This window comes from Chiloscyllium plagiosum, chromosome 31 (assembly GCF_004010195.1).
Source record: "Chiloscyllium plagiosum isolate BGI_BamShark_2017 chromosome 31, ASM401019v2, whole genome shotgun sequence".
Classification (NCBI taxonomy): domain Eukaryota; kingdom Metazoa; phylum Chordata; class Chondrichthyes; order Orectolobiformes; family Hemiscylliidae; genus Chiloscyllium; species Chiloscyllium plagiosum.
The window spans coordinates 18590601-18612370 of NC_057740.1; the positions used below are offsets into that span (position 1 = coordinate 18590601).

Sequence of the window (21770 nt, forward strand, 5' to 3'; positions counted from 1 at the left end):
AGGACAGATGTCAGAGGTAGTTTCTTTACTCAGAGAGTAGTAGGGCATGGAACGCACTGCCTGCAATAGTAGTAGACTCGCCAACTTTAAGGGCATTTAAATTGTTATTGGATAGGTATATGAATGAGAATGGAATAGTGTAGGTTAGATGGGCTTCAGATTGGTTCCACAGATTGGCGCAACATCGAGGGTCAAGGGGCCTGTACTGCACTGTAATGTTCTTTGTTCTATTAGTGAATCCGTGGAATTCTTTACAACAAAGAGCTATTAAGACTGGATGGTTAAGAATATTTAAGGCTGAGATTGACAGATTCTTAATCAGTAAGGGAATCAAGACTTATTGGCTAAAGCAGGAAAGTGGATTTGAGGATGATCAGATCAGCCACAGTCTCATTAAATGACAGAGCAGACTCAATGGACCAAATGGTACTTCTGCTCCTATGTCTTATGGCCTGAATGGGTTTCATTTAAGACATTATGCATTTTACCCACTAGAAAATTATGGGGTTGCAGAGATGTAGACACAATGAAATATGTGCACGTGAGGTTTACACCTCCCTTCATCCTAGCCTGTCTGAGAGGATCGAACTTGAAAGCCTCATATCGTTGATAATTATCAATCAGCTTCTACAGATTTGCAGTCTATCTGTTAGTATTTCTAACAGATTTCTAATTTCTAATGAACTGCAGTATGTCTAATAAAGTATTGCAGAATGCATTTCCCATTATTCTGCATCAGTTAATTTCTAATATGTCTGATACTTTATTCTTAGATATATTAGGCTGCAGTCTATGGTAAAACTAACATAGATCATTTTGGAGGCTCCTTAAAAAATTCAGATCAGTAGACGACTAGTTAACTACTCCATCCAAAAATCACTGTAAAACTAATCTGTCTGGAGTCCTCATTCCCATCATCTGTTGACCTCCTTCACAGAAGATTAGTTTTTTCCCTCTATGTTCCCTGTTTAAAAAAATGAAGCAAAGTTTCTTGAGTATTCCTATGACCCTTAACCAAATCAGCTGCATTTAAATGTGTCGATTTAGATTGAAACCATCAACATTTTTTCTGATTCTGGTGATGGTATAAAGTTTTGTAATCTACAACTTTGCTCGGGACTTCCAAACTTTGCTCTTGTTGTCTGATTCTATATACGTACTGTGCCTAGTTTCTGGCACCACTGTATAGGAGGGTTGTAATTGACTAGAGAGGGGGCAGAGGAGATTTACCATGATGTTGCCTGGGCTGGAACGATTCAGCAAAGATCAAAGCCTAGATAAGCTGTCCTTGTTTTTCTTAGAGCAGAAAAGGTTCTGGATAGTTGTGGGGTGGGGGGCAGTCTTGATAGAGGTGTACAGAGTAATGATGGGCATAGAGGGGGTAGATAGGGAGAAACCTTTCCACTTGGTAGAGGGGTCAACAACCAGGTGTACAGTTTTAAGGTAGGGAGCAGCAGGTTTGAAGGGAATTTTAGCAAGAGGTTTTCATGCAGAGGGTGGTGGATATTTGGATCACAGTGCCTCAAAGAATAGTAAAGGCAGTAATCCTCACAACATTTGAGAAGTATTTAGATGAGCACTACAAATGTCATAAAAGCTACAGACCAAGTGCTGGAAAATGAAATTATTATAGATAGATGCTTAATGGTCAGCACAGACATGATGGCCGGAGGGCCTTTTCCCATGCTGGAAAGCTCTGTGACTCTATTAATTGGACCAGATGAATCACATATTCATGTCAAGTTCATCTTTCATCACTTTTGAAGAGCTGTATCAAATTTTCTCTCAATCTTTACTTTAGTTGAAATTAGGTACTGGAACCATTCTTAAAAGACTGACAGTGTCCTTTGCGAAGTTAAAAATTGAGTTTACTAAGCAATATTTAGCCTTTATTTATAGCACAAATTCAAAAAAAAAGGCAAGGCAGAAATGAAGCTGAAAAGCAGCAATAAATTTCGAGAAAATCAGTTTTTATTTTAAACAGCTCCAAGCCATAAGAAGCAGGAGATGAATGAGGCATAGTTAAACATAATGACAACTCCTAATTATTTACATAGTTTTCACAGACACTACTTTCATGAGGCTTAATGGGAGTTCCAAAGATTTTGGCAAGCATATATGCTCACAGCAGTTGCATTGAACTCTGTTTGTCAAGTTTGGTTTTCCTGGAATCCAGTAGTCTGCAAAACAATCTCTGCATCAAATGAGCCAGCTATTTCATGGAAGATGCAAGAGGCATAGCCCAAGTTCAAAGAGCATTGAACATCCATAATCCAGTGTGAGGTGTCCAACTGTGCCAAATTGGAAGGGAAAGTTAAAATTGCTCAGATTTGTTTTATACATAAACATCCCAATAGTTACAAAATCAATGTTTCTTAGAAGCTTTCTGTGTCTGGTGACACATGAAGCAGTTAAAGCACATGTTCATGTTTGTTTTCAAACGTGATTTATTCTGGAACTGGATGTCAGGGGCTATAACTTGAAGAGTACCATTCAGCATCAAACATGGCTGACTAAGATAGTCTCCTGCTCTATTGCCTGCCATAGGCACACTGAAAGAACTTAGGTTTTGATTATCAGCCAGTTTGTCCACATTATGAACTCACCTTCCCCAGTAATCAAGTCTTCTTATAGGATTCAAACCTACAACTTTTGACCTAGAGGCAGAGACATTACCACTGCACCACAATACATTTCCTTAATGTTTCACTGCCTAGATTCTTTAGGGAGCATTTCAATTGTTATTAACTTGAACCATGCATTCTGAAATTTTTGATCGAGTTCTCTTCTTGTCCTAATCTCCCACTACCTTTGTACAACTGGACAAAGTTTTCTGCAAATATTTGGCATTAATAATCTACTTAGACACCAATAGGCTGCATCCTCAAATAGGAACAATACACTGATCAATCTGGCAGTGGTTTCCAAGGAACAGATCTCTTTTATGGTGTTTTTTCCCCTCCTCTTGAGCACAACTGCCATCCTGTACATCTTACAAACTGATCAACTTTATCACTGGCTGCACTTAGGCTGGTAGTGCCAAAAAGGGCACGCTTTCTGCTCTCAGTTACGTGAGCCCCAACAAATATGGTTACCATCTCTGGAACAGTTACCTCTGGTCCATCCACCCCCCCAGCTACAGTCAAACCATTGGCTTGTCCAACTCTCCTCCTCATGCTGTGCATTAGCTTCACATACCAATTGCACAGCACATAGCCATTTTATTGGTGATTCTTAGAGTCATTGAGTTCTATATCACAGATAAAGGCCCTTTGGCCCATCGAGTCCGTGTCGGTCATGAACAAGAATTTAACTATTCCAATCTCATTTTCCAGCATTACGCCCATAGCCTTGTATGTCTTGACCTCACAAATTCTTCTTATGAGAATATCTGCCTCCATAGGCAGTGAGCTCCCGATACCTGTCACCACTGTGTTTCCTCACATAATCTCTAAATCTCCTGTCCCTTTCCTTAAATGTATGCCGTCTGGTCATTGATCCCTATACCAAGGGAAAATGTTCCTTCCTGTCTACCTTACCTTTGCCCTCATAATGTTATATCAATATCTCAATATTTTTATGCCAAATAAGCAAAAAAGCACAAAGAAAATTAAAAGAAAACATTATTTTATTTGGATGCTCCACTGATTTTTTTCCCCTGAGTTGTTGTCAGCCTAACCCTGGAAATTGGTCTTTAATTCCTGGAGGTTTAGGACCATTACCAAGGTTTGGCAATTCTACCAGCAGGCAAGTAGGAAAGGTACCCCTGATGCTTACTTCAGCCCTCCTGAGGGGCATTGCCAGGCTGGAGTTGGGCTCCCTGCCCTTATTTAAGGAGGATGTCCTGCCTCCAAGAACTGCTGGACATCTGACTCACTGAAAGAGACAACCTTCGGGGGCCACTGCTGGATGGGGGTGGGGACACAATTACAAGAGACTGCTCATGGAGGAGGCACTTACTCCATCTTTCCCACCTGAAGCCAATATCTTGTCCCTCCTCCCTTGGCACTGTGGTCACCCACCTGCTGCCATCTGCACAGCTGCAGCCAGGACGGTAAGTGGTTGTTGCCAAGTGGTGGGTCCAGGATGAGCAGGCTTCAACGTACTCACAGGGGACAAGGAGGTGTATAAAATACTGCCCTTCGGTGTCCCAAGGTGGAGAGTCAGCCTAGTCACTCCTATACGAATCCTCTTAATGGTTCCATGTCTAAACTGACAAAAGGTGAACAAGATTGCACATGATTGAAGTGAAATTCCATGTCCCAGCAAACATCCTTAGAATCAGGAAGGGCATTTGATTGGGCAGGAGGGTACAGGATGGATCAAGCACTTGCTGTCCAGATGTCAATTGATTCCTTTAAGCAGTTGCTTAAGAGCACTCCGATTGGCCAGTGGGGACCTCACCATTGGGAAAATCACACCTGCAGTCTGTTGAGGGCAAGTAGCCCTCCTATTCAGCTACACTATTCCCAATCCAACATCAGGAATGGAAGAAAATATATCTCACTGCCCTTCCTGTCCAACCACTCCACCCCACCTCACTGGGATTCCCCTTCCTCAAACACCTATTTCTCTCTAGGGCTCCATCGCCAGTCCCTGGTAGAGGACCAAGTGTAGTACCAGCGATGTCCAGCACCCACACGGGCACAGCTGGTACATGAGACCTGTCAGCTTCAGATTGGCTAGCAGCTCCTAATCCCCTTAGGACTTAAGTCAGTGGCAAGCCCAACAATGGCCCAGTAAGTGACTGATTTCCTACAAAAATTGCCTGGCATCTCCCAAAAGTGTTCAGTCTGGGACTCCTACTGTTTTTTCCAGGTGGTAGGTGTGAACCCTGTATTGAATATTAGATTTATGTTTTAAAATTATTCCACCCATATGTGTACGTCTCACACAGGTAAGTTTAACCTAACTCTGCCAGTCAGCAGACTGACGGGATCCAGAGCACTATCAATTTTACATGCCGCCCTATACACGGTACATTTCTGACTGCTTTAGAGAATGAAGCCTCAGGTAGGGTATAAAATCTTATTCTTTTTTCCTTATGCCAACTGTCTCTCCAAGGTTACCTCTGGTCATGCTACTGAAAGAAATTAGCTCTTATTATCATGAATACAAATGTGTTGTTTTAATATAGACCTGATGCATTTCAGCAACATCTCTCAATATTTCTGGTTAGCTTTCAGTGCTGAATTCTGGAATCTCTGCCACAGGTTTCAAAGATAGACTTTTGGCTGCAGGTGGGTTTTTAGTTGTTGCGCCAGTGGATGGCACCTATACACTGCCCAGAAACAGTGACGGGAGGCCCAGTCCATTTTAAGGACCAAATTTCATTTGCACAGGGCTGGCAGCCTGCAACTGGGAAATAAATGGTCCTAAGATGACCACTGGCTCAGAGTTGTTGTCATTGGGACAAACTGGGCCGAAAAAGTGTAGATCTGTGACAACCCATCTTTAGGAAATGGGGTTCTGAGTGTGAGCCAGCTAGATTTTTGCTCCCAGTGGAGCAGCTCTGATACTCATGGTGCCAGGAACTAAATTAAAATAAATATCACTTGCTGGACACCTCTTGCGCCATACCTCCATACACTGTAGCTGCACCAACCAATACTGTTGAAAATATTTGTCTAGGACCTGTGAACATCATAGGACCCTGATTTGCACCTTTTAAGGGCCCACTGCCTAACACAACCATGTGACTCTGTCATGGAAGGCTCTTCCAAAGCCAGTATTGACTGGATCAGAGGCAGGAATGAAGTGGTTTCCCTCATCATTTTAGGGATTCCACTATCCAACCTCCACCCAGTTTAAACCTTCATTGTGTCCCTTACTGTTTACAATCATAGCCAAACTCAGCTGGTGCTAAACTGAGAAAATGCTTTGTGTTCTTGTATTACAGGTATGCCCCTATAGGTATCCTCTTCCTGATTGCAGGCAAAATCATGGAAATGAAAGACCTTACTGTGATGGGTGGACAACTGGGAATGTATACTGTGACAGTGATAATTGGGCTGCTCATTCACGCACTCGTTGTCCTGCCACTTCTTTATTTCATAGTCACCCACAAGAATCCTTGGGTTTTTATTGGCGGGTTGTTGCAAGCTTTGATTACTGCCCTTGGCACTTCATCCAGGTAAGATTGTCCATCCTAAATATAATCTGTTACTGTCGAGAAACATTGATTCCTTTTCTCTTTATCAATTTATATTCCTCTTATTCTCTCTGCAAATCTTTCTAATTGCCCATCTCTGATCCTCTGCATCTATCAATATGAATTAAGTTGATTAGTCCATTTGTTTTGCAGCTCAGCAACTCTCCCAATCACCTTCAAGTGTTTGGAAGAAAATAACGGTGTAGACAAGCATGTTACTCGCTTTGTCCTTCCTGTTGGAGCTACTATTAATATGGACGGCACAGCACTTTATGAAGCCCTGGCTGCCATTTTTATTGCACAAGTCAACAATTATGATCTAAACTTCGGACAAATCATAACTATCAGGTAGAATTTCAGAGTGCAGTTGAATTGAAATCAATGTTAGTCCAAATCTCAAGTTCAATTTGGATTCAGTTTTGCAGTTCATTGACATTTACAGCTAACACTTATCTCATTTGCTTGTGTGCCACTGAGCTGTATAGCTATCATGTGATCTAGAAAGCTCCTGCAAATGAAATAAACATAATGAATTTATATCCAATGTTCAGAAAAGAATACCAGGAAAGTACTTATTGTCCAGATACATTATCTACTTAAGACATCAAATTATACATCTAGGTGACAGAAACAAAGAATTGAAACTGTTCAAAGACATCTAAACCAAGGGGATCAATTTAGGAATGCTTGATGTTAATGTGAAGCTAGTGCCATCAAGTACTGGGTTGTATCAGGAAGTATTTGGCTAGATGTTGAAATGAAACTATTCTGATCCTTTTAGATCATTAGGAATGTCACACACATCCAGGCTGTCTCTGCTGTTGTACATCCTCCAGCCTGTTACTTCCTTTTCACCAGTTCCATTATACACTCCATCTCCAACTGGACCATTCACTTCAACCTTGAACGGTCATAGAACGAGTCCCTATCTACAATCACTTTCGTCACTTAACTGAACTTATTTTTACCTTGAACAACTTCTGGTAGCTTCATTCACATCGTGCTGATAAAATGCATTTCTGTGGGAAGCTGCATTAACCCAGTCATGCCTGTTATTTGGTTGACTCTCTGGAACATTGCTCTAGCCTGACACTGGTCCATTTCCAAATAAATTCTTCTATTATATTGCTAGTTGTATGAGTGCCACTTCCTCCTTCCTTTTTTGGAGTGTTTCTTTAGCAACGTTTCTCATTTCTACTAATCTTTGCAAAGTAACTGTCTCTAGCTGTTCCATTCTTTGATTCTCTTTCACCTTATGTATAGTTTATTCTGATGATTGGGCTTGCTGCTGACAACACCACAAACCACTGACACCCACAACTATCTTTATTATATTTAACTGTGTCCACCCTATTTCTTAAGCCTCTGGTCTTATCCATTATCCCTCTCATAGCTTGTGCCTTCCATCAAAGCAATCTCTGTGTTCACATGTCCTCTTCCGCCATTTACAAAATATCTCACAGCTAGACACATATCTCCTTCGCTTCAACTTTTAGCAAGAGTATTTTATCATTCCTTAGATTATCCTTAGTTCCAGTGTCAATTTTATTGCCACTTGCCTGTGCAGCAGCTGAGGACACAGCACATTATTCATTTAATTTCTCCCATACCTTATATTTATTCCAAGTGAAACAATAATTCACTGGCACTCAATGTGTTCTATAACGTTTCCTTACATTTGCATGGACCCTCAAGGTCCACTCATGGCAAGTGTTGGGGACCGAAAACTTAAAGTCTGCTTTCTCTCCACAAATGTTGCCAGACCAGAGCTTTTCCAGCAATTTCTATTTACCTTTCTGATTTACAGCATCCATAATTCTTTAGATTTTTTTGTTTGGATTATAATACGATCCTTTATTCTTTTGTATAATTAGTAGATCCATCCTATTTCACTTATATTTTCTTTCATTTGCTTTCATTTTTATTAAAACTCATGTCTTGCTCTAATGTATTTTCCTCTTTCTTTATTGTTACTTTAGTTATCATTGTTTTATTGTGCACAATTCTCTCTCATGCTTCTTGGTTCTCTGTTCCCTTTATTTGCATATTTATGTGTCCAGTCTATTTGAACAAACATACCATCCATCACTTATTAACACATCATTGACGAAAACATTGAACGAGATCAATGACAATGGATAACACAATATCTTTCTCAAAGAATCTCAATCAGTGTTATCCTTACAAGCATCATGGAGCTGCAGTACAAATGCTGAATAAAACTCAAGATGTGGCCAAAACATCCAGCTTCTCTGTGAGGGTTGCACAAGATTTGACATCAAAAATCTTTCAAAATCTCAGCTTCATACATAGCTAAAACCTGTCATATACTATCATCACAACAGCACAGTCTAAAAGATTGTGAACAACGTTTGGGGAAAGGGACAAATATGACTTTGATAAAGAAAATAAATAAAGACTATTTCCCGTGGCAATAAGGTCATTAACTAGAGGGCACAGATTTAAGATGTTCAGCAAAGAAACAAGAGGAGACATTAGGAATCTTTTTTAAAAAAGCTAGTTAGGGCTTATGATCTGAAATGCATTGTCTGAAAGATAGTTGAAACAGATTCAATATTATCATTCAAAAGAGAATTAGATAAATGGTTGATATTTCATCGATACAGAGAAAATGGGCGGCACAGTGGCATAAAGGTTAGCACTGCTGCCTCACAGCGCCAGAGACCCGGGTTCAATTCCTGCCTCAGGCAACTGTCTGTGTGGAGTCTGCACATTCTCCCCGTGTCTGCGTGAGTCCCCTCCGGGTGCTCCGGTTTCCTCCCACAGTCCAAAAATGTGCAGGTTTGGTGAATTGGCCGTGCTAAATTGCCCGTAATGTTAGGTGTAGGGGTAAATGTAGGGGAATGGGTCTGGGTGGGTTGGTCTTTGGAGGGTTGGTGTGGACTTGTTGGGCCGAAGGGCCTGTTCCTACATTGTAAGTAATCTAATCTAAAAAAAATGTCAGGAAGGAGGTTCTATCAATGATCAGGCATGGCTAAGATGAGTATAATGGTCTTCTCCTGCTCTAATCCATTCTCAGATTCTACAAAAAACATTTTCTAACTGTTGTCAGGATAGTCACCTCTGTAAAACCTGTAAATCTGCAGGCTGTTATTCTGACACCTTATGCTGACCCAGTTGCCAGATCAAGGTCTCTATCAATAGCCATAGGTGACCATAAGAAATAAGAACAAGAGTAGGGTGTTCAGGCCTTCAAGCCTGCTCTGCCATTCATACTTTCATGGCTGATCTAATATTCCTAAAGTCCACTTTTTTGCCCTTTCCTTGTAATTTCCCTATTGCTCAAGAATCTATCTATCTCAGCCTTAAAACATAAACAAGGACTTGGTCCCCATAGCTGTCTATAGCAAGTTACAAAGACTCATAATCCTCTTGAGAGGAAAAATTCCCCTCTTCTGTCTTAAATTCTGATTTGATGCCCTCTGGTCCTAGACTCTCTTATGAGGAGAAACATCCTGTTAGCATTTATACTGTCAAGCCCCTTTAGAATCCTATATATTTTAATGAGATTATCACACATTCTTCTAAACTCTCGTGAGTAGACTCCCAACCTGTTTAATCTTTGATCATAAGACAATCCCTCCATATCAGGGATCATCCTAGTGATCCTTCTCTGAACTGCCTCCAATGAAATGATATCTTTCCTTCACTAAGGAGACCAAAATTGCTCACAGTACTCCAGACGTGGTCTCAGCATCACTTTCTACAGTAGCAGTAAGACTTCCCTCCTCTTATTGTCCAACTCCCTTAAAATAAGGGCTGTACTGTGTGCTAGCTTTCTGTGTTCTGTGCACAAGTGCCTACGTGATGTCACTTCCTGATGATTTTAAGTAATTTCTTTTCCTTTCCTTTCCAAAATGAACAACTTTGCATTTTCCCACATTATAATCCGTTGTGCCCATTTATTTCACCTATCAATATCTTGAAATACCTTTATTCTGCTCTTCCAGCACTGGTGCAGGAACCCTGGTATACTGGATCTAAGCCACAGGAGTTCCCATAAGAACCAGTAATAATGATCTTTAAAATTCATGAGCTCTTTTCATCCTGTATGGATAGTAATAATAATAGAACTCCCATTCCTCAAATGAGATGACGAATTACTTGAAATTTTCTACTGTTTTATCAGAAATGATATCAAAGGATATGGAGAGAAAGTGTGAAACTGGAGTCGGTTGCAGATCAATCATAAGTTAGTTAAATAGCAGAACATGCTTGAGGATTGAATAGTTTATTGCTGTTCTTGTAATAAAAACTGTAGTAATTTCAATTGTGTGAAGTGTTTATTCAACTTAAATATTTCACTATGTAGTATCACTGCAACAGCAGCCAGCATTGGAGCTGCAGGAATACCACAGGCTGGCCTTGTTACCATGGTGATAGTGTTGACATCCGTTGGACTTCCCACGGAGGACATCACCCTGATCATCGCGGTGGACTGGTTCCTGTACGAAGGCTCAGTATTGTTTTTGTCTTTTAACTTTACAGTACTTGTGCTAAACTATTACCTAGAAAGATTCAACAGGAGACTATTTTGTAGTGATTAATCAGCTTGAGAATTACTTAATATAAGAGACAATTTTGTTAACCCAGTTGAACATAGCTTCTTGCAACAGAAGTAACATGATTTTTCTTTTGGAGTTAATACAGTTAAGCTAGTTTGCTAAACGTCAAGTACCTCAGGGAATGGAATATTGCGATGATGTCGTCTGACACTTGATAAGAGATAGTACTCAGAAGCATTTTCATAATAGTCACATTGCAAATTAAATACTTGTAGCATTATGTTCTCGTAGTGGCTGCAGCTCTCGCCAAGCTATTCCAGCACAGCTCCAACACTGGTATCTAACCACAAAGAGGATTTCCCAGGGTCTACCTGTTCATTGAAAGCAGGATGAATCCAATCTGGCCAGCTTTCAATCATTGTCAAAGCGATGGAAGGTGTTGTTGTCTGTGCTATCAAACAGCATTTACTCAACAATAACCTACTCATCTTTGTTTAGTTTAGTGTTCCATCAGTGATTTCCCTCTGTTATAAAGACAGAAGTGGGGATAATCACTGGTGATTGCTCAATGTTCAACACTATTCATGATTCCTCAGATACTGAAACAATTTGTATCCTTAAGCAACAAGATTTGGAATACATTCAGGCTTAGGATAATAAGGGATAACTGTCATTCATGCCGTAAGTGCCAGGCAATGACCACCTCCAATAAGAGAGACTATCACCATCTCTCCTTGATATGCAGAGGCATTACCATCACTGAATCACCAAAGCTTCTTCGACAATGTTCACCAAGCATGTGGCTTCTACCACCAAGAAGGGACGCATACACATGAGAACACCACCACCTGAAAGGTTCCTTCAAAGTGACAGCCTGCCCTGAATTGGAAGAAATCATTTAGGCAGAAGTGGGGACTGCAGATGCTGGAGATTAGAGTCAAGATTAGTGTGGTGCTGGAAAAGCACAGCAGGTCAGGCAGCATCCAAGGAGCAGGAAAATTGCCTGAAACGTCGATTTTTCTGCTGACTTGGAAGAATACTGCTATTCCTGCTTTATCACTAGGTTAAAATCCTGGAACTCCCTTTTTAGTAACACCATGGGAGTACGTTCACCACACAAAACATACCAGCTTAAGAAGGTGCTTCACCATGACCTGCTCAAGGGCAAGTAGGGAAGGGCAATAAATAATTTTCTGGTACAGGAGTCTGAACTATGAATCTGATTTTCTATGACCTTACTATGTATCCAAAGCAAAAATGAACTAGTGGAATCTTTCAGAGTTAATTTATTTAAATACGGAGAGAAAACTCCCGGCTCGACTCAGCTCCTCAGCGACAGTTTCTCAAATGCATATGATACAGGGGTTGAAACTCCAAGTTAAAGGGGTAATGGTATTCTTAGTGACAATGGTATTCTTATGAGGGAAAAAAAAACAAGAAATAGTGAAACACATACAAAGAGCCCCATCATTCAGTTACAAAGTTGCTTATTCATAAACTATACCAAAGGAAAGATTCCCTGTTTGATAATAAACTGTAGTTACCCTGCAGTAGAGCCATTGGCAGGTGTGATCAAAAGCATCAAAAAGTGCATTTAATGTTCAGGTTACCTGGGAATAGACAAAATAAGCTTGGCACCCTGAAAAATCTGTCATGGCAAAATTACCCAGCATTTCTGAAGACATTGATATACTTGCCACAAAGTTTCCTTTCAACCAGTTACATTCTGACTGGCATCAAACACAAAGCTGAAAGACTGCAATCCAATCTGTTGTTTTTGTGAGGAAGGATTTTATCCCAAGGAGTAGGTCTGATGGATGAAATCAAAGGCCAGAATATTATCTTCCGTTGACGCCCTCAATGAAAGAATATTCTCCTGTTGTAAACAGTGTAAGATTACCAGAATTTAATTCACAACATATTCCCAGGCATACACAAAAATAGATAAAGCTTTATTGTCCAACAGAGGTTATCAGGTTTTCCTTGAATCTAAGGAAATTAATGCTGCTTTTATTTCTCAGGGATCGTTTGCGAACCACCACAAATGTACTCGGCGATTCACTGGGAGCAGGCATTGTGGAGCACCTGTCAAGGCATGAACTGCATAGAACAGATGCAGAAGTTGGAAATTCTGTCATTGAAGAAAATGAGAAACCTTATCAGCTCATCTGCCAAGAGCATGAAAACCAGAAACATTTGGATAGCGAGACCATGATGTGACCCTGAAACTAAGACAGGCTTAGTACTGTAGAGATAAAAACATACCACCATGTAAATTTTGTGTCTGTGCATTTCTAACCAAACTAGTCAACAAAAGAATGTCTAAAATAGCCTAATTCAGTGAGAAACTCTCAATGTAAGAGCAGACCTGTATGCATGTGTATCCCCATGTGTGCGTATACATATGAGTGTTTTCATGTACATATGGATGTCCATGTTTGTGTGGATTTTCATGAATGAATGTCTCCATCTGTGTTTGTGTGCATTTTGATTATAGACAGACAGACACGCGCATGCACATACACACACACACACACAAAGCACTCACACTCTCTCACATATACCCATGCATATTTATGCACGCACACACATACATATGCACACACAAAGACACATATATCCACACACAGACATGCACATAGAGACTATCTCAGACAGTATGTAAGCATAAACACACACTCAAGTCAGTTTGAATTTGGAAAGTTGTGTCCTCATGTGTGACAGTATTTATACATATTCATGTGTACAGGTCTCTACATGTGTGTGCCTTTATACATGCATGTACGTGGAGTTGTCCTTAACTGGAATTGGTTGCCTTTTAAACCAGGTGGATGCCTCAGTAGCACTTTCCTAACTGGGACATGATTTCTGCTGTATGTAGGGTGCAGTGAAATAGTAAAAATATCACTGATTTTGCTATACTCAGCACACAAGAAATCTCCCACTGTCAGAAAAGGATTAACTTCCATTAAAAATACTTGATGAAGAACAAAAAAAATTCAAAGGGACAGAGAAAGTGCAGGGAAATGGGGTAGTAGTAGGTAGATCTGATATGGAGCAATAACAAAAAACAGTACTGAAATAGTCTCCATCTGTTCTGAGATTTCCACAATGCTATTGGGACATACTCCTGTGTCAAGCTGGTTATGTTTTTCAGAGTTTTGATGTCTTGGCAGACATCTAACAAGGGGCTGATTTTCTTCATCTGACGCAAGTCATGCCTAAAAGGTTAAGATGTGGTGCTAGATCCATTTGAGTGTTGGGACCGATTTTGTGCTATAGTGTAAAATTGATGATGGTAAACTGGCAAAAATATTTTATATCGCTTACAATTTTTGTTTCCATTGAAACCCAGAAGGATCTCAATTATCCAGTTACATAGGGCGTTAATATCTGCCATTTTAGATACAATGTAAGAGGAGGAAAGGGACACATGAGGCCTTGGATCAGTACTACTGCATATTAATGTCAAACTCCTGCAGTTTTCTTATTGGGGCAGGGGTAGGGAGGCGTGGTGGATTCCACTATAACCACATTGAAAGTGTGGCGAAGTGGGAATGTTTGAGGAAATTCCTCCCACAAGTCTCTGTATTCAAATAAACTCAGAGACTCAGCAGGTCTGGCAGCATCTGTAGAAAGAGAAACAGAGTTAATGTTTTGAGTCTGGTATGACTCTTCTTCTCTCCTACATCATCCTATCCCATTTCTGATACTCTTCAGGTGATCCGGCCTAAAAGGAGGAAGTGCACAATGTCTCCTCTTTCACAAAACTGCTCTGCTCCAATTATTTTTATTTACCATCATGAGACCAGAGAAGTAAAATAAAACTGAACAACATATTATTAGCTAGTTATTGTAGCAGGCACACCTCAATTCATTAATCTGCCAGGGTGATGCAGACACATAATCTTAGGAAGCCCTAATAATAACACTAAAATAGATCCTTTGAGTAACTCCAGCTATACTGCATCAATTAGACTCAGTAAACTGTATGCACACTCCCAGCATCAGAAGAGGTAGAAAACCTTTAGACATTCTAAACATAATGTTTCCAAACCTTCCGATGTTCTCATTGTCAGATTATGTAAAATGTACAATATCTGTGATGTACTTCTAATCTCTAAATGATATGTGGCTTAAGATCAGAAACGTGTACTCAATTCAAACAAGGCATTGTACTTCCATATCACTGACTCACTTCTGAGTAAAGTCTCCACTGTTCCTCCATTACACTGAGTTTGGGTGTGCATCTTACTATATTTAAATATTTAATTCCTGCAAACATTGTATTTTCTAGAATTTTCAGATTTATCCTGTCTTCTATAATGTTGTTTGGAGCACTCAGTCCATTTCAAATGGCATTTAGGCTGGTAACAAATTTGAAAAGCATTGAGACATAGGTAGACCCTAGCTCAAGAATAAGTTACCATTACTTGCCTTGCTTCTTTCTCAATGTTATACCTTCCCAGGCATCCACAAAATTAGATAAAGCTTTATTGTTTAACAGAGGTTATCAGGCTTTCCTTGAAAAAGGGAAAATAAATGTGAAATTTTAAACAAAGCAGCCTGTGCTTTGGAATTTTTAAAAATTGTTATTCTCCATATATTTTTTCATACCAGAATGAAGGCTAGTTCTGAGAACGATATTATTCTTCTGGGTGGCTACAACAATCAATCCTATCTGGATGTTACAGAATACTGCCTGAAATTTGTGGACGTTTTAGTGGCAAATTGGCAGCTTTCTCGCTCAGCACACTGAATCTGAAAACAGCTTTGGGGTTTAGCTTAAGCACAAATAAACACAGAAAAGTGAAGTTGTGATCTATCATTCACTCAATTTCCAATAAAAGCTGAGCTGTGGACATCCCCCACCTGAGCCAGCAACTGGTGAAAAGTTGAATAAGTGAGAATATCCCCTTTTCCACTTTAGCATTACAGTTAAAAATACATTTTAAAAATTAAGGCTTGTTCAACAAAATGTAACGTGTTTTACTGAGTAATAATTGAGTAATACTTCTGAACAAACTATCTGACCTTAATACATATTTGTAATGGTGTTCAATATCTCTGTTAAAGTCACCAAATGACTTTTTTTAATCCAGATTTTTAAATAATTAGTTTTTTTTGAAAGTTGGCGTATGATGGGCAGGATCTTCCCAGTCATTGAACTATGTGGGCATTCCCAAAAAAGTTGGAAAAATCAGTTGAGATCGGCAGTAAGGAGATTCCTGACATTGAGAGCAAAAAGTCCCATTCTCCAACCAAGTGTTGAATAGTGAGATGAGAATCTTGCTCATTATTAGTTAATCTCATCCTCATTGATATGCAGTTTCCCACCCTCCCACCCTTGGACATCAACAATTCCAGACATGAAAGTCAGAGTGAACACCTGGCTTTTTCATCTTGGACACCAAGCAACAATATCTCAAAGCAGCGACTGCAAGTACTGACTAAAAGAAACAGAAGCAGAAGGAGGTCATTTAGCCCACTGAGTCCACAGATGTTGGCACTGGAGACACACCAACCTCACTGCACCCTCATTATACATTTCCCATCCACTGACAGTTCAGTTCTACAGTTCATTGATGCACTTTGGAGCACACATCTTTCACTGCAATGTTGCTGCCATAACATTTTACGCATAGGAACAAACATCCAACTCATGGATTTAAGCAGGGTGCATCTCAGTGTTCTTTACTTGCTGTCTTAGCGCTCGTCCACTTTCTGTCTACTTGGATGTTCACTGCATCCCTGCCTTGCCTTTGAGCACAGGTACAAAGCCAGGCAGCTTGTCATAGTTATTTGCAATGGTCAGTCAAGGGGGTGGCATCATACTCATCAATCTAACACCTACCCCATGTGTATGTGGCAAAAAGCACTCACTGCGTGTGCTTCACCAAAATGGCCATGTCTCAAAGCCTAAGAGAAGTAGTCTCTAGTCCAGTCAAGGAAGACAGTCTTCAGTCTGGGGGTCCTAACACAGTAAGTCAATCGCAACCTGAATTTCAGTCCCGGGGCTTGGGCACAATCAGTTAGCTGCTTGGGGAGTAAGCTTCAAGATCCTCTACTCACATGGGGCGAGAATTCAAATGTTGGGCACCCCACCATCTTGGCTCTTTCTATTCTATTGTGGGCATTTTCTCCTGGAATGAGATAAAGGGAAGGATTAAATGAGATGAAAATAGGTGTCACAATTGTTAGTGTAGGAAAGGTGGTGACGCATCCTCACTAAGTCAGAAGGTTGCACAGAGAGTTAGCAGGTTTAGTGGTGTGAGTGGATTGAGGGGGTGCAAGGAAGTGAGGGAAAATGTTGCATGTGATGGTGAGAGTGGTAGATCATGAGTCTGGTGGGAGATGTGTGCAGTAGCAGAGATAGCGTGGGTGTGAGGTAGCAGAGAGAAGATGGTGGCACTTACCCTTTGTGGATCCTAGAATGTCATTGACCTTTTTCCTGAATTGATGGCTGTTCTCCAGACTTTGGAAACAGCAGTGGTTCAGGCCAGACTGGCAGAATCTGGTCTCAAAGCCTCCTCTGTCCAGAAGGAAGAAAATGGTCCTCTTTTGCACTACCAGGCCCTCCTGGTCCCGTCAGCAAATTGGATGCCAATTTCAGTTTCTTACATGGCTGGGGCAATTCACATGGATCATGCAGGGCGGCCCCGAAATGGTGGCACCCATCCTGGTGTGTGTCGGGGCTGTACAAATGGTACTGTGCCTGTAATCCTGGGAGGACAGCAGTGGCAAGTACTTCGAACTATGCCAAGAGGGAGGATACAAAAACAATGGCCACAGGGATGTAGTGCACAGGCAAGTTTGAGAAGTGAGGGTGACAACTCTCACTGGGGTACACGGAGAGAAACTCTCTGTAAAACTTGGCAAACTTGACAGTTAACTGATTTCTGATAACATATAATTTCAGTTCTGCTTTATGCCTATCCGGATGTCACAAACCTTACTTTGCTACCTGAAGAAGCGAAGCTCCAAAAGCTTGTGGTGTGAAATAAACCCATTGGACTAGGACCCGGTATCATGTGATTTTTGACTCCTTATTTTAGTTATGGTTTCAAAGCCATAAAGAACTTGAAGCTTTGGTAGATTTTGAAAGAATCATTATTGAACCAGGGTTAGAGGTTTTTATGAGACTGGTGGCTAAGCATTTTGTTCAGGCTAGGGTTACCTCACATCTCCTGGTGAAGCAGAAAAATGCCAACGCATCATTGCTATTCCACCTGTTCCTTCACCTTGAAGTCTGCTTTGGGAGAGGGAAAAATTAAAATGATATTTTTGTCTATTGAATAAAATTGTCAGCCACAAATAATTTTGATGAGCAAATGTCAGGGAAATGATCCACACATTTCTCATGACAATTGCAGTCTATGGATTAGCAATCAATTAATTAATCCAAATTTGTTATTATTTGTTACTATCTGAATGGTTTGACAATTGTTTATATCAATACTATTTTAACATGTTATTGAAGTATTGTAAATCAAATGCAGACCAGCTGTATGTAGGTGCCCATGGTCTTAGAGGCCTTAAACTGGAATACTAGACATCGGTGGAATCCTAAATACTACCACATTCGTATATGCTGGCACAATGGAAGATCTGGAAAATAAATCTTGTTTTTGTATGAATGTGAGACTATCTGGAACAGAGTGTCTGGAACAGTTGCCGATACACCGTAAAGTGTTTTGAAATCTAATCAGCTAGAAGTTACAACTTACATTTCTGTCATCTTCTTGTTTATTGAAATGCACCACCATCTGTGAACATGATGACAGCAACACCCCAAAAAAAGAGTCTAAGCATCCTTGCATTTTGCCTGAATGCACATATTTATATGCATTTCTATAGCACCTATCACTGCCTTGGAATGTGTCAAACACTTGATAATCAATGTAGTGGAATCACTGTTGTGATGTGGAAAACACAACAGCCAAATAGCTCACAACAAAATCCCACAGATAGCAATGTGAGAAGGACAAATAATCTGCTTTGCTGATGTTGTTTATGATATAAACATTGTCCACGATATAGCAGTACATACATGCATTTTTTTCTGGTGAAACAAGGACTGTTCCCTTTGCAGGATAGTAAGTATATCAAATTCCAACATATAACACATAGAAAGCCAAATCAATTGAGAAAGCAGCTTCTGATCAAAGCCGGCAAGGTTGTGAAATTAATGGGAAGTATAACTAAAACAATTAAATTAGCAATGATTCCCTTTGACACCAAAGCTAGAGGTCACTCTTAAACATAACCCAGACTTTCCCATTGGAGACAGAAAATAAAAGATGGGTTTGATTCTGAGTTGCCAATCCCTGCTCCATCACAAAAATGGAACTGGCAGTGGTTTTCTCCAAGCTGGGGCTCTAGTTAATTTGCCGAAAGCTTAATTGTCTAATGATATTCTCAGCCAGGGAAGACAGATAGGTTATCGCCAAAACAGGCAGGATGAAAGGCCGCCTACGGGCCCTGGACATGTTCAGCGCCTAAGAACCTAACTTTGCTGCTATATTGTCAATCAAGTGATGTACAGCATGGAAACAGATCTTTCTATTCAACTCGTCCATGCCGACCAGGTATTCTAAATAAATCGAGTCCCATAATATTCATAATATTTGGCCCAAATCCCTCTAAACTCTTCCGATTCACATAACAATCCAGGTACCTTTTAAATGTTGCAATTGTATCAGCCTCCACCACCTGCTCTGGCAACTCATTTTATGCTAGCACCACCCTCCGTGTGAAAACATTTCCCGTTTGGACCCTTCCAAATCTATCCCCTCTCACTTTAAACCGATGCCCTCTAGTTTTGGATTTCCCCACTCTGGGGAAAAGACCTTGACTATTCACCCTATCCATGCCCCTCACAATTTTACAAACATCTATACAGTCACCCCTCAGCCTCCAGCGCTCCAGGGAAAATAGCCCCAGCCTATGCAGCTTCGCCCTATAGCTCAAACCCTCCAACTCTCACAACATCCTTGTAAATCTTTTCTGCATCCTTTCAAGTTTAACAGCATCTTTCCTACAGCAAGGAGACCAGAATTGAATGCAATATTGCAAAACTGGGCTAACCAATGCCTTGTACAGCTAGAACATAACCTCCCAACTGCTATACTCAATACACTGACCAATAAAGGCAAGCATATCAAATACCTTCTTCACTATCCTGTCTCCCTGCAACTCCACCTTCAAGAAACTATGAACCTGCACCCAAGCATTAACATTCACTTAATCATTTTTGGTAAACTCCATTTCCCAAACCCAGTATTTGAAAAAATGCCACTGTGCAGCATCTGTGTTAAAAGTTTAAGGTAATCATGATGGGTCAGACATTATTATTACCCCTTCGCATGTACTTAACCCCATCTAGATAACTATCAGTGTGTGCTACATCCTGGCACCTTCAATAGCCCTTCCACCCTTTCCTCATTAATTATTGCTCTAATTAGGATATTATATCATGCCCCAACTTACATAACAATTCTTTCTCCCTAAATTGCCTCCTCAATGGATGGCTACTTGTGCTGTGTCTAAAGCTTGACCACCCTGAAAGGCCATTTGCTTCCCCCAGAATTTCAAACCCTTAAATTTGTACTTGTGCTCGGCCCTTTAGTGGTTAGAAGCAAAAGCTGAAATTGCTGGAGAAGCTCAGCAAGATTGGCAGCATCTGCAAGAGAAAGCAGAGTTAACATTTCTATTCGGAAGAACGGTCACTGGACTCAGAATGTTGACTCTGCTTTCTTCCAACAGAGGCTGTGAGACCTGCTAGGTTTCTGCAACAATTTTGGTTTTTGTTTTAGATCTTCAGCATTCACAGTTCTTTGTTTTATTTCAGTGTTTCCTTTAGTAGTTTACTTGGCCTGTGAGTAGGTATAGGTCAGTTCCAAGGCCCATGCTGTCCGTACCTTCGTGTCAACTGCTGACCACAGAAACAGAAGTGGAATTTCCATTCACACTGTTCAACAGCCAGATTACCACTATCCCAGCTCTAGTTGAATCCACCTTCAGATGGGAAAAGTAAGCTGCTTAGTGGCAGACAAATAGTTAAACCATTTGTAAGTTATTTCTTTGCTATTTAACCAAAGATACCAACACATTGAAAATAAAGAGATCAATATTTGTGTTAAATAGCAGAAGAACATCATTTTAGTTACTAACTACAATTTCTCTGATTAAAAACATAGTGTTATAGAACAAAACAAGAGTTATTTCGTTCATAAATTGCTACATCAAATGTGATTCATGTTATAGCTTTTACTGAAATCAATGGAGTATACTCTCTCATGACTCTGGTATGTACTCCAATATGTGAGGCACATGCTGATTTGTGGGCCTCTTATAAAACTCCTTCAGCAAAAGAATTTTACTGCCTGAAACTAGACACAATTCTACATGTGAACTTCCTGATTGCAATTTAATAAACTATGATTCAAGCACACAAATGTTTCTGTGCAGCCATTGTGAGCTCTTACTCATTCGACATAGAGAGGTGACAATTAAAAAACTTGCAATGCTTCCACTCTCCATGAAGTCATAGAGAATTGAATGTCCTTTGGAATTGTTAACAAAACTGGAGAAAGATTGAGTTTCTTTCTTGTACTGTGACACATAGTTGATCAAATATTTCTGTCTCCATGTTCTAGTTCATAGTGTGACCCATTTACAGATCAGCAGATGAGTAAGTAGGAGTGAATAATTGGTGTTATTTTATAAGCATCCAAAGTCAGCCTCATAGTTCTGGAGCTCTCCAATTTAATATTAGAATGTAAAATAGGATAAAAGGAAATTGATGGTTCAGTAACACTTTTATTTGCTGCTTTGTACGTTCACTCACATTTTTCTCTTCCCCAACTCCCTTTTCTGGGAAGATTAACAAGTTGCTTCTTACCCTGCTTGGACCACATTGTGAACACTCCACTGATCACCAAGTCTTGGAGTTGGACTTGAACTTAAAGTTTCAGGTTCAAAGGGTACTAGTATCACTGCCATCATTCTACGGAGCCACAAGAACTCCATCTCCTTACTGTTATGGTTTATGATGTGCAGCACCAGAAGAATGAAGAACAAAGGGATGTCCA

The 21770-nt window shown here is 40.3% G+C and overlaps 1 protein-coding gene across 1 annotated transcript in view; it reads left to right on the plus strand.

Annotated features, from left to right (window-relative positions):
* slc1a6 (solute carrier family 1 member 6) overlaps positions 1–14913 on the plus strand; it is a 97002-nt gene extending 82089 nt beyond the window's left edge. The window contains exons 7-10 of the mRNA XM_043721091.1: positions 5900–6133; positions 6305–6499; positions 10485–10619; positions 12699–14913. Coding sequence (XP_043577026.1) covers positions 5900–6133; positions 6305–6499; positions 10485–10619; positions 12699–12897 — 763 coding nt within the window. The 3' untranslated portion in view covers positions 12898–14913. The remainder of the gene's footprint in view (positions 1–5899; positions 6134–6304; positions 6500–10484; positions 10620–12698) is intronic.
* Positions 14914–21770: the final 6857 nt, after the last annotated feature.